We start from the raw sequence: 17,031 nt of genomic DNA, 5'->3' as shown, positions 1-17,031 counted from the left end.
AGCCAAGGCACTCTTTGGGATTGTTAAAATTAGACATGAATGTGTGTTAAAAAGTGCACAAACTGAATGAAACTGTCAAGCTTATTGGAAATGTCAAGTTCATTGGAACTGTCAAGAGATCTGTCAAAAGGAACTGTCAAAAGGAGCTATCAAATGGAACTGTCAAAAGGAAGTGTCAACAGAGCTGGCAAAGGGAGCTCTAAAGCTGTCAAGGCATTTAAAATTCCTTAAATATTTGAAACAACTGTTTATACTGTTAACAAAAAAATCAGTGCTTGCTATTTCACTGTCAGTTGATATAAGCCTGAGGGTTATCATTACAGGATTAGTGCTGCATGACTGATTTCACAACCTTTCATTATCACAGGGGTGCCTGTCAGTTTGACTCACAGCTCCGAGTGGTTATAAACTCTTTGAAGCAACACTAAGAATTATAATGCTTATTTTTAAGGGATTAAAGTAAGTTAAATGCAGTAAATGGATTTTTTTAACTAATGAGATTTTTGAAATAGTGAATTAATTAATAGACAATTAAGATCTTTTATTAATGGCAGCATGGGTCTTGAGATTTGCCCATGGTGGATTATGGGGTGAGCTGGCATAGTAGGTGTAAGGACAAAGGGAGGGGAGCATGGGTTGGCATGAGTTGGCGTTAAGTTGGCATGGGGTTATAAAGGGGTGGGCAGAGAGGCATAAGTTGGCATTGGGGTATGAAGGGGCTTGGAGGCTGGGTAGTGAGGCAGAGGTTGGCATGGAGGGTATGAAGAGCCATGGCGGGTAGGTGGGGATCGTGGGCGGGACATGGGGTGTGTATGAGAGGGTGAGTGCTGGAAGGCTGTTCTTTGCTTTATCGTTTCTTTTCATTGCTTCGACAATGCACCAGTGCACCAAAGCAGGCCTTCTGCCCAGCCCGCAACCATCTGGCAGACTCCGGACATTCTTCCAGGGTCAATCGCCGCAACTCCCATAAAACCCGGCCCCTCCACCAGAATGAAAATCCAAAAGTCCAGGGCACGTTTTTCATGATTGAGTTTATAGAGCCAGGAATTGGCCTGACTCTATGCTCACGACCTGGATGCGAAAATTCATACCATAGTTGTCTTACCAGTCTTTATTTTTCTGTTCTGATAAAATTCTATCCAAAACGTTAATTTTTTTTCACTCGAATGCTGATACATACAGCTTGTATTTGTTATTTTAGTGAGATTTCCAATATATGTAGTTTACTGCTTATCTTTAAACAATGCAGTTACAAAACTAATTTGCTTTCAGAAGTCATCATCATGTTGGTCTTCTATTCAGTATAGCAGGAGTATAGAGGAGATACTGCTGTCATTCTGTATTCTATTCCCTTCTTTTCTTAAAGCAGCTGACTCATGCCAGAGTCAGGTTTGGCTAATCTTAAACAAAAACAGAATTACCTGGAAAAACTCAGCAGGTCTGGCAGCATCGGCGGAGAAGAAAAGAGTTGACGTTTCGAGTCCACATGACCCTTCAGCAGAACTGAGAGGGGTGAAATATAAGCTGGTTTAAGGTCGGGGGGGGGGAGGAGAGAGAGAAGTTGGGGTGGTGGGGGGCGGTGGAGGGGGGCGGTGGTGGTGGTTGTAGGGACAAGCAAGCAGTGATAGGAGCAGATAATCAAAAGATGTTACAGACAAAGGAACAGGGAGGTGTTAAAGGTGGTGATATTATCTAAGAGAATGTGCTAATTAAGAATGGATGGCAGGACACTCAAAGTACAGCTCTAGTGGGGGTGGGGTGGAAAGACTGACAGGGTATTATAGTTATAGATTTAAAAATAATGGAAATAGGTGGGAAAAGAAAAATCTATATAAATTATTGGAAAAAACAAAAGGGATGGGGAAGAAACGGAAATGGGGCTGGGGATGGGGGAAGGAGTTTAAGATCTAAAGTTGCTGAATTCAATATTCAGCCCGAAAGGCTGTAAAGTGCCTAGTTGGAAGATGAGGTGCTATTCCTCCAGTTTGCGTTGGGCTTCACTGCAACAATGCAGCAAGCCAAGGACAGACATGTGGGCAAGAGAGCAGGGTGGAGTGTTAAAATGGCAAGCGACAGGGAGGTTTGGGTCTTTCTTGCGGACAGACCGCAGGTGTTCTGCAAAGCGGTCGCCCAGTTTGCGTTTGGTCTCTCCAATGTAGAGGAGACCGCATTGGGAGCAACGAATGCAGTAGACTAAGTTAGGGGAAATGCAAGTGAAATGCTGCTTCACTTGAAAGGAGTGTTTGGGCCCTTAGACGGTGAGGAGAGAGGAAGTGAAGGGGCAGGTGTTGCATCTTCTGCGTGGGCATGGGGAGGTGCCATAGGTGGGGGTTGAGGAGTAGGGGTTGATGGAGGAGTGGACCAGGGTGTCCCGGAGGGAACGATCCCTACGGAATGCCGCCAGGGGGTGTGAAGGGAAGATGTGTTTGGTGGTGGCATCATGCTGGAGTTGGCGGAAATGGCGGAGGATGATCCTTTGAATGCGGAGGCTGGTGGGGTGACAAGTGAGGACAAGAGGGACCCTATCATGTTTCTGGGAGGGAGGAGAAGGCGTGAGGGCGGATGCGCGGGAGATGGACTGGACACGGTTGAGGGCCCTGTCAACGACCGTGGGTGGAAAACCTCGGTTAAGGAAGAAGGAGGACATGTCAGAGGAACTGTTTTTGAAGGTAGTATCATCAGAACAGATGCGATGGAGGCGAAGGAACTGAGAGAATGGGATGGAGTCCTTACAGGAAGCGGGGTGTGAGGAGCTGTAGTTGAGGTAGCTGTGGGAGTCGGTAGGCTTGTAATGGATATTGGTGGACAGTCTATCACCAGAAATTGAGACAGAGAGGTCAAGGAAGGGAAGGGAGGTGTCAGAGATGGACCATGTGAAAATGATGGAGGGGTGGAGATTGGAAGCAAAATTAATAAATTTTTCCAGGTCCTGACGAGAGCATGAAGCCGCACCGAAGTAATCATTTGGCTAATCTTCATGCCTTGGCCTGGAGAATGAGCGCTGAGCAACTATTTTACTGCAGTGTGGCTGCCAGCTGAGATCAACTATGCCTTTATCCACGTGTGCACTTTTTCAATAGGCATCAGTGGACGGTGACTAGGAGCAAGAACTCTAGCTACATTCCCTGTTTTAAAATCTACTTTATTCCAGGGATTGCGAGACTGATTATGAACACCATCACTATTATGTCAGTGGGCATCAGGCAATTCACATTCGCAAGGCTGCAGTGTTAGCCACACAGGCCAGGGATCAAAGCTGGGATCTTTCTGCTCTGTCTTGCTAATGCAGTTGATTTCCTAATGTGTAAGTATGATGTGATCACATGCATGTGGAATATTCTCACACTGCATTTAAGCATGATAGCATGAGTTTGTTTATAGCATCCAAAAGATCAAAAATTCAGGTGTATAAATGATGCAAAATTACATTAAAACCATAGAAAAATGAGTATTGTTTGGATGATTGTTAATTCATTCTGCATTCTTTTGGTTAAAAAAGTGCTTTGAAATGTGATTTTTTTTTGAATAGGGAAAACATTTCCACAGAATTTCCCCTTCTCCCTTCACACTTGGCTGAGAAGTAGATGAACAGGGTATTTTTTGAGCAGTCCTTTGTTCACCTTAGCTGTCAATGGGCAAGTGGGAACTTCCAAACAGGGACTAAGAGATATCAAAGCACTGGTTATCTCTGAACACCCACTTATAACTCAAAGTCACTGGCACATGAGATATATACAGGACATGTGAGAACATTTACAAGCAAAACAAGAATTGGGAACAAAATAAACGTTACTGCTTCATCCATTTTAAAATGACCAAGAATTGCAAACTGGAGGAATATAGGTAGTTACTGTAAGCAGAATATAATGACTATTATTTGCCAGCATTTCTATGCTACTGCTTTGTCATATGTTATGTTAGTAAGTAACAGATATGCTCCAAATTTAATGGTTATTTTGGATGATTTCAAAAGTTGTGAATTATCGCAAAAACTAAGGGAAAAATCTAAATAAGGGGCAATACCAAGAATGGAAAAGATTACAGAAAGAATGAAATGTATCGAGAAGTAGTGATCAGGTGATGTCAGCCTTGGATTTTAAAACAATCGAGAAGGGAAGGTGGTAGTAAGGAATTCATAATTTTGAAATGCAGGGATAAGCAAGCTGCAAGAGGAGATGGTACGGAGAATGTTGAGTGTAGGAAGGCTTGCAGTTTACAAGGAGGAGACTGAGGGTGAGAGAAGCAATGGTTATAGTTTGTGGATGAAAGGCAAATAAAATAGAAAGACTGCAATGGCAAAAACAAGACCGTGGAGAATACAGAAATGAGAGAAGGATTGTCTATCAGACAGCAAGCTTTATCCCTTTTATATCTTGTTCACGAGAGTGTGAGAGAGGCTGCAAGAGCTTCCCCAGAAAACTAGCAAACATCTATTTTGGGCATTTCTATTGTGTTTTTCATGCACCAGCTTGAGGCATACTTGGCTGAGAATTTTTTTTTAATTTGAGAAACCTCAGTGAAAGATCAAGATCCGTAACACAAGACATCTTAAATGTGTCAGAATGTGCAGGAGAAAAGTTGCGTAGTGATTAAATGTTGCCAAACTTTGGTTATAAAAGCCTGGTGCTCATAGGAGGTAAGAAAGTGGTTATAGGGCGTAGATTAGAAAGGGGGTGGATGGATTATGTTTTTTAAATAGCAAAGACACAGAATAGTGTAAGTGTTTTTACATTACAGGAGTACAATCAATAAGAGATACCCAATTCTGCCTCTGTTAGCTGAGCTCTATAGTGTAAATGACACAAGAAACAGACAGCTTTTGTTACTCATGTAGGTTTATGAAAATGCTGCTGCATTAGGGCAGAAGGGTTTCAGCAAACTATGTACAGGATTTGGTTCTGTGGATTTGCATTCAGTGTCTCCACATTGTACAGTGAAGTAATATTTCAAAGGCCAGTTCGCTACATTGAATGTAAAAAGGTAAAACTGTCCATGAAGGTTGCTCTCTCCTGCAACTACATCAATGACGCACAAAGCACAAAACTGCAGTAGAACATCATAATAGGGATTTAAAAGTGCCTATCAGAAGCAATGGTCATACTATTCCAGGCTATCCAGGAAAATCCAGCCACATTGTGGTGATAAAAAGGGGAAAAAGGTGTTCAGTATAAAGTAGAGGGGGAAAAAAAATCACATATTGGTCTGTAAACAGGGAGTAGTTTTACAAAAGAAGAGCTAATTCCAGTAGAAATTCGACTCACCTCTTTGTCTGGATCGAATTTGGCACATGTATCTATTTTCCTTTCAAACTGCTCAAGATGGGAACTTATATTCAGCGTTTGTCCGTTGCTGAAGACCACCTGTAATGTAGCCATATTAATTAAAAATTTCTCACAACGGCCATAAAGGTCAGCAGGGTAGATTATGAAGCTCTTTTAATGCTATTATCTGGAAAATAATGCAAAATGCAGATTGGGCATTCTGCTTTCTAAGCCCAACACACATCGCCATTGTACACTAGACTGCAAAGTTAACTCTTATGAGCTTTACTGCTATTAATTACAAAGCATAATATTCTTCCTCTAGCATTCCACAAATATTTATATGCTATTTAAAGTCATACACTCCTCCAACCACTTGTCACAACTTTTGTCATGTGCTTATCTTAATAATTAATAACTAGTCGTTTGGTAGTACAGAATTTGAGTATTGTTGAAAAAAGACACATTTGTTGAAGTTTTTCGTCTTGCACTCATCAGGACAATTCGCAAGAATACCAAATTGTAAAGGGAACAACAATTTATACTACATGAAAAGAGAGTGCTGATTGGTTGGTAAGTGGACTCTGATTGGTAGAGGTGTTAACTGCCAAGCTTTGTTTAAATGCAAACCAGGCAGGTTGACTCTGATTGGTCAAGGCATTTTCCTGGGAAATGAAAAAGGGAATGGCTATTGTCTATTTTGTTTAGTTGAAAAAGATGCAATGTGTGTACATGTTCTTTCTGTCTGCAAAGGACTGGGCCCTGTGTATTAATATATGTAGATTCTAGCACGTGTAAGTGAGCCATACTGCGAACCCAACTGATAATCTTAAATTGGTAAATTGGAGTACACTCAGAATTGTTTAGCAAATGTTGTCCAATCACAGAATCACATCTAATTTTGGACACTATATTTTGAGTTTGGTAAGCACGGCCTGATTGGATATGGTCAGTACTTTGCCTGCTGCAAACAACCGAAGGGACATGATGTTTGATATGATCTTCAACTTTTGGGACATACTGCCAACATACCTAGCATCACACCGGCACATATGCTACATTACTCATTTGTGTGATAAGCAGAATGTCTTTTTGGCTTGACGACAGCATACTGTTAGTGGCGAATACCATTCATGTTGTTACTGCATAGTAGCAGAGTGAAACAGCTAGCTTCACCTCTTGCTCAGGTTTTTGAGATACCTTACCATTCAGGGCTAATCTGAGGCAGACTGGACACTTTTCATGGCTGAAAGTGGCAGCCTTAGGCCCATTTATGAGGTTACTGAAAAAAGAGACATTTTTTGCTGAAGCTTTTCGCCTTGCTCTCATCAGGACAATTCACAAGAAGATACCAATGTCAGGGGAAACAACATATTTATACTGTATGAGAAGAGAGTGCTGACTGGTAGGCAAGTGGACTCTGATTGGTAGAGGCATTGCCATCGAGAATGCACCAATTGATGGTGACTGACAGCTAGCTGCCAAGCATTATTCAAAATTTAAACTAGGCAGCTTGACTTCGATTGATCAAACATTGTCCTGGGGAATGAACCAGCGAATGGTTGTCGCTTATTTTGTTTAGCTGAAACAGGCGCAATGTGTGTACATGTTCTTTCTGTCTGCAAAGAGCACGCCCTTGTGTATTAATGTATGTAGTTTCCAGTACACGCAAATACACCACACTGAGAGCCCCAGTCGGCCCTGTGTTTTGAGTTGGGTACGGTCCGTACCTTGCGCGTTGCAAACAATGGAAGGGACATGCTGCTTCATGTGATCCGCCAGTCTTTGGGATGTACAACCTACATAGCTAGCATCATACAGGTACTGAAATTCATGCTGTATATCGCGCAAACTCATGAACAGGTAGATTGTACCCAATCAGCCCTTGCTTGCAAAACTCAAAACACAGTGTCCAACATTAGATGTGATTCTGTGATTGGACAACATTTGCTAAATAATCCTCAGTGTGCTAAGACTTAGGGGAAGGTGGCGGAATAGTGGTATTGTCACTGGGCTAGTATCCCAGAGGCCCAGGGTAATGCTCTGGGTTCAAACCCCACCACAGCAGGTGGTGAAATTTGAATTTAATAAAGGTCTGGAATTAAAAGTCTGATGATGTCACAAAGCTATTAATGTATATAATAATGTTGGAAATAATTTTTCTTTTAAAATAGAGGTTTAGTCTGTGGGTGTGTCTTAATTGGATTAAAGCCAGCTAGTCTGGGTGCTTTGATGTGTACTAGTTTTGAGATGTAAGAGAGATAGAGTGCATTTGCATTTTTTGAATAGAGCATTCAAGAAGGTGAGTGAAATCTGGCACCTAGCTAGCAGAGACCAAGCAATATGTTAATATCACTAATAAAATTGGTACAATGAAAGGGGTTTTATTGTTAGAAGAGGCTGGTGATACAATGAGAATTTACATTCAATGAGCTGTGCTAGGTATAAGGATAGCAGTTTTGTGTGTGTGGGGCAGAGGCAATGTAAAATCAAAGCAGCTGTAAGCCTCCAACTGACTCCACAGAAATCAAAGTGAAAGGAACCTCATTTTGAATTCATATGGTGAAAATAGTTTGCCTGGTGTCTGCTTAAAAATCTATGGGTTGCTGTTGCCTTAATGGAGATTAGTTTAGGAATTTGTTAAAAGTTATGATAGTAATAATTTGTAGCCATGTATATGTATTTAACTTGTGTAAATTAATAAAATGTTTCATTTAGTTTAATACAAAAACTCTTGAAAACTGGTGGTCCGATTCCTGAATTTAGAGTTGCATCTCAATATACCATTTAAAATATAGGTTACGACAGTTGTTTAAAGTTTCCTTCTGGGATTTTTAAAGAACTCAGCTTTACCAAAAGGCTATCTCATAACAGATGATGACCACAAAACCATTGCTAATTGTTGTAAAAACCCATCTGGTTCACTAATGTCCATTAGGGAAAGAAATCTGCTGTCCTTACCTGGTCTGGCCTACATGTGATTCCAGACCCACAGCAGTATGATTGACTCTTAAATGCTCTCTGAACAAGGGCAATTAGGGATGTGGGCAATAAATTCTGGCCTAGCCAGAACATCCCATGAACAAATAAAAAAAAAGTTAAGCTGACAATCAACTATTGTCAATTGGGTTTGCAGTGTACTTTAAGCTACATATATTAATACATTCAGATTGAATGACCATGTGCACACATTGTTTGAGCTAAACAAAATAAGGGTCAGCCATTCACTGGTTCATTCCCCAGGGCAATGTCTTGACCAATCAGAGTCAAGCTGCCTGGTTTAAATTTCAAACAATGCCTAGCAGTTAATTGCCAGTCACCATCAACTGATGCATCCTCCATGGCAATGCCTCTAACAATCAGAGTCCACTTGTCAACCAATCAGCACTCTCTTCTCATACAGTATAAATATGTTGTTTCCTCTGACGTTGGTATTTTCTTGCAAAATGTCCTGGTGAGCACAAGACAAAAAGCTTCAACAAAAAATGTCTCTTTTTTCAACAATGCTCAAGTTCTGTACTACCAACCAACTATTCATGAATTTGTGCAATATACAGCGAGCAATGATCTGATCAGAGTAGCCATGTAGGATTAGCATCAGGAGCACCTGATGCTGATGTAACTGTGATGCAATGTCACATGACTAAGAGACATCTGGCAGGAAGCAGGAGTACTACCTTGTGTGGAGTACTAAAATGCATAAAGATCTATAAATAAACAAGAATGGTTTTCATGGCATCATACTTAGGGTAACAGGCAAACTTTAAAGAAACCTTATCAAGACCCCAAACCAAGATGAAAAAAGCTCTGAAGAAGAGTCATACAGACTCAAAATGTTAACTCTGTTTCTTTCTCCCCAGATGCTGCCAGGCCTGCTGAGATTTTTCCAGCATTTTCTGTTTTTATTTCAGATTTCCAACATCCGCAATATTTTGCTTTTGTCCTAGACAGTACTGCTCACCAAGTAATCAGGGAAGCTATTGTTTTTTTTTATTTCTGCATTCCTCAAGTAAAATTTATTGGCACAGGAAGACTATTTAAATTTGGTTTTCACAACATCCCCACTTAACCAGCCCATTGACTCAGAAAGCTTCTCTTACCACAGTTTTAATTCTTGTTTGAGTGTTTGTCAGAAATCGCTTAATTTTCTCAATGAACATCAAATCCATTGTGTAACGCATAAATTTGTCTTCAACTTCTTTGATCACCCCAGTGCACTTTTTGAAAGAATAAATAAAAGTAACATATTCAACACCATACTGTGATTCATTTGCCAAGAATGATTGATGATCTGCAGGGAGCATAAGGATAAAGTAGACCTGTCCAGAGCTATAGGGAAGAATTTTCCGTCAGGGTGGAAGTTCAGGAGCGGGCGTGTGCAGGCGCGCCACCAATCGGCACCCCCAATCAGGGGCGCGCCGCCATTTTACGTGGGCACGCCGCCATTTTAGGTGGGCGGGCCAATTAAGGCCCGCCCAGCGTGACGTCCACCAGGAAGTGCTATACGCTCCCCGTGCGGGCGAGGGGGGGGGGATTCCCTAAGCCGACAGTGCGCTCTTTCATGCATGCGTGCGAAAGAGCGCACTCATCTCCCTGAGGCTAAGTGCTGCCGCGGGGAGATCGGCGCCAAATTTAAAAATGGTACATGTAGAGAAATGAAATTTCCCTGACATGTCCCCTCATGTGACACTGTCACATGAGTTGGGACATGTCTATCTCTTATAAGTAAACTTTAATTAAATTTTTAGAAACCTACATGAAATCTCATCCCACCCGTGGATGAGGTTTCATGCTTTTTCTGAAGCCCGCCAGGGCTCCCGGCCTGCCCCCCAACCTTAAAGTTGGACGGGCAGGTCCATTAACTAGTCTAATTACTTTTTAAATGGCCTCAATTGGCCGTTGACAGGTCGGCGGGCGCGCAGCTGATTCAGCCGTGCCCCCACCGGCCTGAAAATTGAAATGATGCGGGGTGACGTCAGGAGTTCCACCCGACGTCATCCCGCATCATTTTATGTGTCGGCGAGCGGGCTTCGCCCCCCCGCTTGCCGACTTCAATATCCTGCCCATAGTGTTAAAAGGGCATATGCAGACAAACCCACCTTTCTCTTTCAGATGCTGACAGGCCTGCTGTGCGTTTCCAGCATTTATGATTTTTCCTTTTATCTCTACTGCTTGATTGACATCTGGTGCAGTACATGCCCACACACACGCAATAGCCTAGGCATCCCATGTACGCGTTGGAAGTATGCAGAGCGGACAGGTTGCAATGCTAGTATTAGTGAGAGGCAGCATGGTTTTGTGAAGGGGAGGTTGTGTCTCACTAACTTGATCGAGTTTTTCGAGGAAGTGACAAAGATGATCGACGATGGAAGGGCAGTGGATGCTATATACATGGATTTCAGTAAGACCTTTGACAAGGTACCTCATGGCAGACTGGTACAGAAGGTAAAGTCTCACAGGATCAGAGGTGAGCTGGCAGGATGGATACAGAATTGGCTTGGTCATAGAAGACAGAGGGTAGCAGTGGAAGGGTGCTTTTCTGAATGGAGAGCTGTGACTACTGGAGTTCCGCAGGGATCAGTGCTGGGACCTTTGCTGTTTGTAGTATACATAAATGATTTGGAGGAAAATGTAACTGGGCTAATTAGTAAGTTTGCAGATGACACTAAGGTTGGAGGAGTTGCAGATAGTGAAGAGGATTGTCAAAGGATATAACGGGATATAGATCGGTTGAAGACTTGGGTGGAGAACTGGCAGATGAAGTTTAATCCGGACAAATGCGAGGTAATGCATTTTGGAAGGTCTAATACAGGCAGGAATTATACAGTAAATGGCACAACCCTTAAGTGCATCGACGGGCAGAGGGATCTGGGTGTACAGGTCCACAGGTCACTGAAAGTGGCAATGCAGGTGGATAAGGTAGTCAGGAAGGCATATGGCATGCTTGTCTTCATTGGCAGGGGTATTGAGTATAAAAGCTGGGAAGTCATGCTGCAGCTGTATAGAACCTTGGTTAGGCCACACTTGGAAAATTGCGTGCAATTCTGGTCACCACATTACCAGAAGGATATGGAGGCATTGGAGAGGGTGCAGAGGAGGTTTACCAGGATGCTGCCTGGTCTGGAGGTTATTAGCTATGAGGAGAGGTTGGAGAAACTCGGATTGTTCTCACTAGAGCGATGGAGATTAAGGGGCGACTTGATAGAAGTTTACAAAATTATGAGTGGCATGGACAGAGTAGATAGTCAGAAGCTTTTTCCCAGGGTGGAAGAATCAATTACTAGGGGACATAGATTTAAGGTGAGAGGAGAAAACTATAGAGGAGCTGTGCGGGGCAAGTTTTTTACACAGAGGGTAGTGAGTGTCTGGAATTCGCTGCCAGAGGAGGTGGTGGAAGCAGGTACAATAGTGGTGTTTAAGAGGCAGCTTGACAAATACATGAATTGGATGGGAATAGAGGGATACAGACCCCGGAAGTGCAAAATGTTTTAGTTGACGGGCAATATGATCGGCGCAGGCTTGGCGGGCCGAAGGGCCTGTTCCTGTGCTGTACTTTTCTTTGTTCTCTTTTCTTTGTTCTAGTCAGCGTCTAATGCTGATTTGATACTAGACCTGCTATTTTGATACTCACTGTTTCAGTTAATGCCTTCTCAAACAAAGCTGACCATGCATTCAACTGCATGAGGGACGTCTCCCACCAGTGCTATTTAAAGGCATCACTGTCCAACTTGCAGGTGAGTTGCTTTTGACTATCTACTTGTTATTCCTTGGTTAATGGATGTATTTTGCTGTTGGATGAGTTAATTCAGCATGGACTGGTGCTAAACGTTTGGAAGGTGTTGTATGCTTTTGAAAGGCTTCGGAGCACACCACTTGCACCCAATCATGAAGATTATAGTTACATTCCCCTTAGGTCGCAACATGAGAGAGAAATAAAGCAGAGGCAGCAGAGATGACAAGTTACCTTCAGAGGGAAGAGGATGGCTCTCAGCAGAAGGCATTTACCACCTCTGGGCTTCAAGGAACACTTCTAAACCAGGGGAAGTGTGTGAGGCTAGTGATGGTGCTGGCAGGATTTGGCATGTAAGGATGCATTCACTGCCTTGATCACACATGGAGGTCATCAAATTTCTTGCAACACTGCAGCACTTAGTGCTGTAGTTAAGGGTATCAGGCATAGCAAGAGCTAATGTGGAACTGGGAAGCAGTACTGCCCACAGTGTGATGTAAAGAGACACATGACCTGAGATTAGAGTTAGTTGTGGACTGGAAGAGACCTGCGTAGAAGCAAGCATGGAGTGAGCTCAAAGCTTGGGCTATACCATGTATATATATATATATGTACACAGTTATGTGTAATCAATAAAAACTTAATGCTCAACCATACAAGACTTAGAACCTCTTCATGAGACCTACAACATAAACATGGTGGCAGTGACTGTTGGCATTAATCGCCAGGGCCACCTGCTCCCACTGACCTTCCCTTTTGTTCTTTTCCCTCTCCCCACCCCTGTCCCTGACTCTGTTACTTGCTTAAAACCTATTACATTGTTAACAATTTCAGCTCTGATGAAAGGTCATTGACCTGAATTGTCAACTCTATTTCTCTCTCTACTGATGTTGCCTGACCTGCTGAGTATTTACAGCATTTTCTGTTTTTATTTCAGTTGTCTATCATTCTTGGCTTAAGAACTCTACAGGTGGGATTTTCCGGCCCCGCCCACCACCGGGATCGTCTGGTCCTGCCAAAAGTCAATAGGCTTTTGGCTGGCCCGCTGTATCCCCTGCAGTGGGTCCCACAAAGGCGGGGCCAGAAAATCCCGGCCTACGTATTATGGTTTTAGGGCAGTTCTATCACGTCAATATCCAAAGCAAATAAATATTGGCTGAGGCAAGTTGTTGAACTATGCTTCCTTTGAAGTGAACTGTAAGCTGTAAATTGTAAAAACATTCAGTCCATTTCATAAATGCATCCACACTAAGGCATGCTAAAGCCTTGGCAACTGACTGGACAAAGGTAAAATAAGCCTTATTTTGAGGCCAATTTCATTTTGAATAAACTAAAAATAATGACATCTTACTTAATATTCAGTATGTACCTGTTCCAAGGACAAAGCCTCCATTACTTCTAAATCAACCATAATTATCCCTTCTGTCTTGGCAATGTTGGTGGCTGTCTGCTCCACTTGCTCGTTGTATACTGCAATTTCTTGTGGTGTATAGTTACCACCTTTTGCAAATAACCTAAAAGTCAGGGCATTACACAAGAACACAAGATTTTTAGGAACAGGAAAAAGGCTCAACAACCGACTGCCTTTTGCTAGATCAATCCTACCTTCCCAACTTCTAAAGTTATCACTTAATAATTCTCTAATTGCCCGTATACCCCCTTATATTGTATTTTTCAAAGACCCTCATGAGAAGCTTTATGCCACAAATCTGTTACCAATTATACCCCTACTTTTAAATTTGTGCACCATAACATTCGAATCCTTTCAACCCTTCTCCCTGTCATAAGATTAAATGGCCACTTCTGCAGCTTCTCCTCGTTATCCAGGTACCTAATTCCAGCCATCAACTTAGTTGCCCTTCCCTGGACCATCTCCAAAGCCTGGATGTCCTTCTCATAATATGGTGACAGCCCCAGAATTGTACATGGTACTCTAGGAGGGACCAGACCAGCTGACTGTGGAAAGGATTTTGCTTGATTATCTAACTATAAGGTCCAAGGTCTATTTGAATTCTTTACTGCTACTGCGCACCATACTGATCTATCCACCAGTATCCCCAAATCTCTCTGCAATGTCATGTCTTGGAGGATATTAACAGTTGGCTTACATTGTCTTTGGAGCAATGAGATATGAGGGAAAACTTTTTTACGCAGCGAGTGGTTGGGATCTGGATTGCACTGCCTGATAGTGTGGTGGAGGCAGGTTCAATTGTGGCTTTCACAGGGGAACTGGATTCTTATCTGAAAAAGGAAGGATGTGCAGGGCTCTGGGGATAAGGCTGGGGAGTGGCAGTAGGTAAATTGCTCCTTTGGAGAGCCAGCACAGAGCGATGGGACAAATGGTCTTCTTCTGCGCTGTAATGATTCCGTGATTCTGTGACTGCTTATTACTCTTTTCCAATCTCATGATTTTGCATTTGTTCACATTAAATTATATCTACCTAGATAACTTTTTAAAATTGTTATGATCTTAGACCAGGCCCCTAAGTTTTTGGTAAGATCTGGTTAGGGACCACTAACATTTTGTTTAAAATAGACAAAGTTTGAGATTGAAGACATTTGCTAAGTGAATAAAGCCACAAGATTCCATGGGTTTTGAACAAACAAAAATAAACTTTACTATCCAAGGTCAAAAACATGAAACAATTTACAATATCTATCTTAAGCTCTAACGTTCAGAGTTAATATGAGGTACATGTGAATTAAGACTGCATTTACTGCCAATGCCATGTATGCGCAGTTATATACTGATGGTAGACCCAGGCTATCCATCTTTATAGAGGGCAAAGTGCAGCAGGGCGCATGTGCGGCCACCATCTTTTAATGGGCCATGTGCAGCAAGGCTCATTCACGGTCATCACTGTTCCTGGCAGCAGGAGGAGAGAATGTTGTGAATTTCTATCTTGGACCGACAATGATGATGAATTTTGGAAACTCCTTTTACAGGGGGTTAGAAGAGAAGGATTTGTAGATGGGAAAGTAAAATATTTTCCTCGTTGGATATTTTACTGCAGTTATGTTGGTCAGTGTTTCTAAATGCTGTCTCGCTATCCCAGTAATGTGAGTGGATTGTAGGTTGCTGTAAGTGTTAGACCATATTGCGTCTCCTCACTCTTCTCCCTTCTGCCACTCTGAGTTCCAGGATACAGACTCCAGCAGTGAAGTCATTGCATTTCTGCGCATGGGCAGACCAGTGCGCCTGAGCAGATGGCCATCCTGCACGGCCTTATTGCATTGGCAGGAGACACAGTGATGAATTAACAGGCAAACCGGGTCAAACACATCACACTGTACAATACATAGCAATTGTGACCAAGACAGATCCCACGGATTTCTCAGCAACCCACCCAGATGTCAGTAAACACTGAGTCAACCAATCTCATTGAAACTCTGCCTTCCTTACGAGGGACTCTAAATTTTTCACTTTCGAAGATCGAGCCTCTGAACTCCCTCAAAGCTGCTCCAACTCAGACTGCCTCAATGACTGGACACCTCCTAGGGTTTCAATTGTGTGTTTTGAGACACTATTCCCCTGGATTTCAGAGTCTGCACTCCAACCTCTACATACTGGTACAATTTCAGCTGTTTAGCAGCCAGCTAGCTTCACTGGGCTTGCACTGCAGCCAGATTTCACCAAGCTCCAATCTCCTCAGCGACACCAAGCTATGAATGGCTCCTCAAGTTTCTTAGAAACATAGAAACATAGAAAATAGGAGCAGGTGTAGGTCATTTGGCCCTTCGAGCCTGTTCCGCCATTCAATACAATCATGGCTGATCCTCTACCTCAACGCCGTAGTCCTGCACTCTTCCCTTACCCCTAGATGCCTTTGGAATCCAGAAATCTATTTCCTTCTTAAATATATTCAGTGACATGGCCTCCACAGCCTTCCGTGGTAGAGAATTCCATAGGTTCACTACCCTCTGAGTGAAAAAGTTTCTCCTCATCTCAAAGACCTAAATGGTCTTTGCAGTGAGTCCAAACTCTTTCCAGCATGGAGCCAGTGGCCTTCTGCCACATTCTCAGCTCCCTAGGACTTCTCTTGTGCCCTAACTGCACCGAGGTATCAAATGGCTCCCAGGACTTCTTCTGAGCCCTGACTGTACAGAGCCAGCTGACAACAACACTTTTGCTGCCCGGAGCCTGCTAACAGCAGCACATTTTTGGTATGATCTTTTCCCCTGCTACAGAACACTCATCCCCACAAGCAAACACACAGATAAATTGAAACTTAGATCTTTCTTAAGCTTCACCCATCTCCATGACAAAGTAGCCTTTGAGGGTTCACTAAATGCTTTTAATTTAATTGTAGCTCTATTTCCCAAAATAAAACAACTCTCTGGGCTGCATTTCTTTGCAATATGGCCCCAACCTTTTAAATGTAATAGTCTTTAAGCTGCTTTCGTTGCATTTATCACATTTTCTACAGTTAAGCTTTAATCTTCCCATAGCTAAAATTACTTCTACAATATTACTATATGAACTAGGTATTTATAACAAAATATACATTATAACAGTGAATACATTTCAAAAATACCTATCAAAAGTGATTGCGCAGAACACATTTTGCATAGGCACCTTAGGCCACTAGACAAAGCTGGCTTTTGGCCAAGCAGTCTAAGGTGGATTTGAACCCAGATACTTCAGGTGGAAGTTCCATCTCTAATCCATTGGTCTCTAAACTGTAACCCATTATTAATTGGAATTTTACACATCCCCCTTGATTTACCTAAAGTTTAGAGTTCTTGATAAAGCCATTGGTACCTGAATGATGTGATAAATTGTATATTGCCATCTTGTAACTGTGCTAGAGATTTATCGAACATATTCTGAAAGTTGCGAAGGAATCTGTTGACAGAATCCATGTATTGTTCCTGCCTGCTATGAAGGGAGTTCAGCAAAGTAACCAGCCTGGGATAAAGCAAAAAATTAGAATGAAAACAATTTATAGGGTAATAAACAAAGCAGAAGAACAACACCGTGACCTTAATGGTGGGAAGGACAAGAGCATGAACATCCTGGGGACATCGTCAGCCTCCAAG

At 42.5% G+C, this 17,031-nt stretch overlaps 1 protein-coding gene across 1 annotated transcript in view; it reads right to left on the bottom strand.

Annotated features, from left to right (window-relative positions):
• ccdc180 (coiled-coil domain containing 180) overlaps positions 1-17,031 on the bottom strand; it is a 154,095-nt gene that overhangs the window by 41,782 nt on the left and 95,282 nt on the right. Inside the window, exons 24-27 of the mRNA XM_078551273.1 lie at positions 16,754-16,900; positions 13,361-13,505; positions 9,362-9,478; positions 5,262-5,360 (exon numbers count right to left, since the gene is read on the bottom strand). Coding sequence (XP_078407399.1) covers positions 5,262-5,360; positions 9,362-9,478; positions 13,361-13,505; positions 16,754-16,900 — 508 coding nt within the window. The remainder of the gene's footprint in view (positions 1-5,261; positions 5,361-9,361; positions 9,479-13,360; positions 13,506-16,753; positions 16,901-17,031) is intronic.

The sequence above is a fragment of the Cetorhinus maximus genome, chromosome 10 (genome assembly GCF_964194155.1).
Source record: "Cetorhinus maximus chromosome 10, sCetMax3.hap1.1, whole genome shotgun sequence".
Taxonomy (NCBI): Eukaryota; Metazoa; Chordata; class Chondrichthyes; order Lamniformes; family Cetorhinidae; genus Cetorhinus; species Cetorhinus maximus.
The sequence above is the reverse complement of the archived record's forward strand: the minus strand, read 5'-3'. Positions and strand labels throughout refer to the sequence as shown.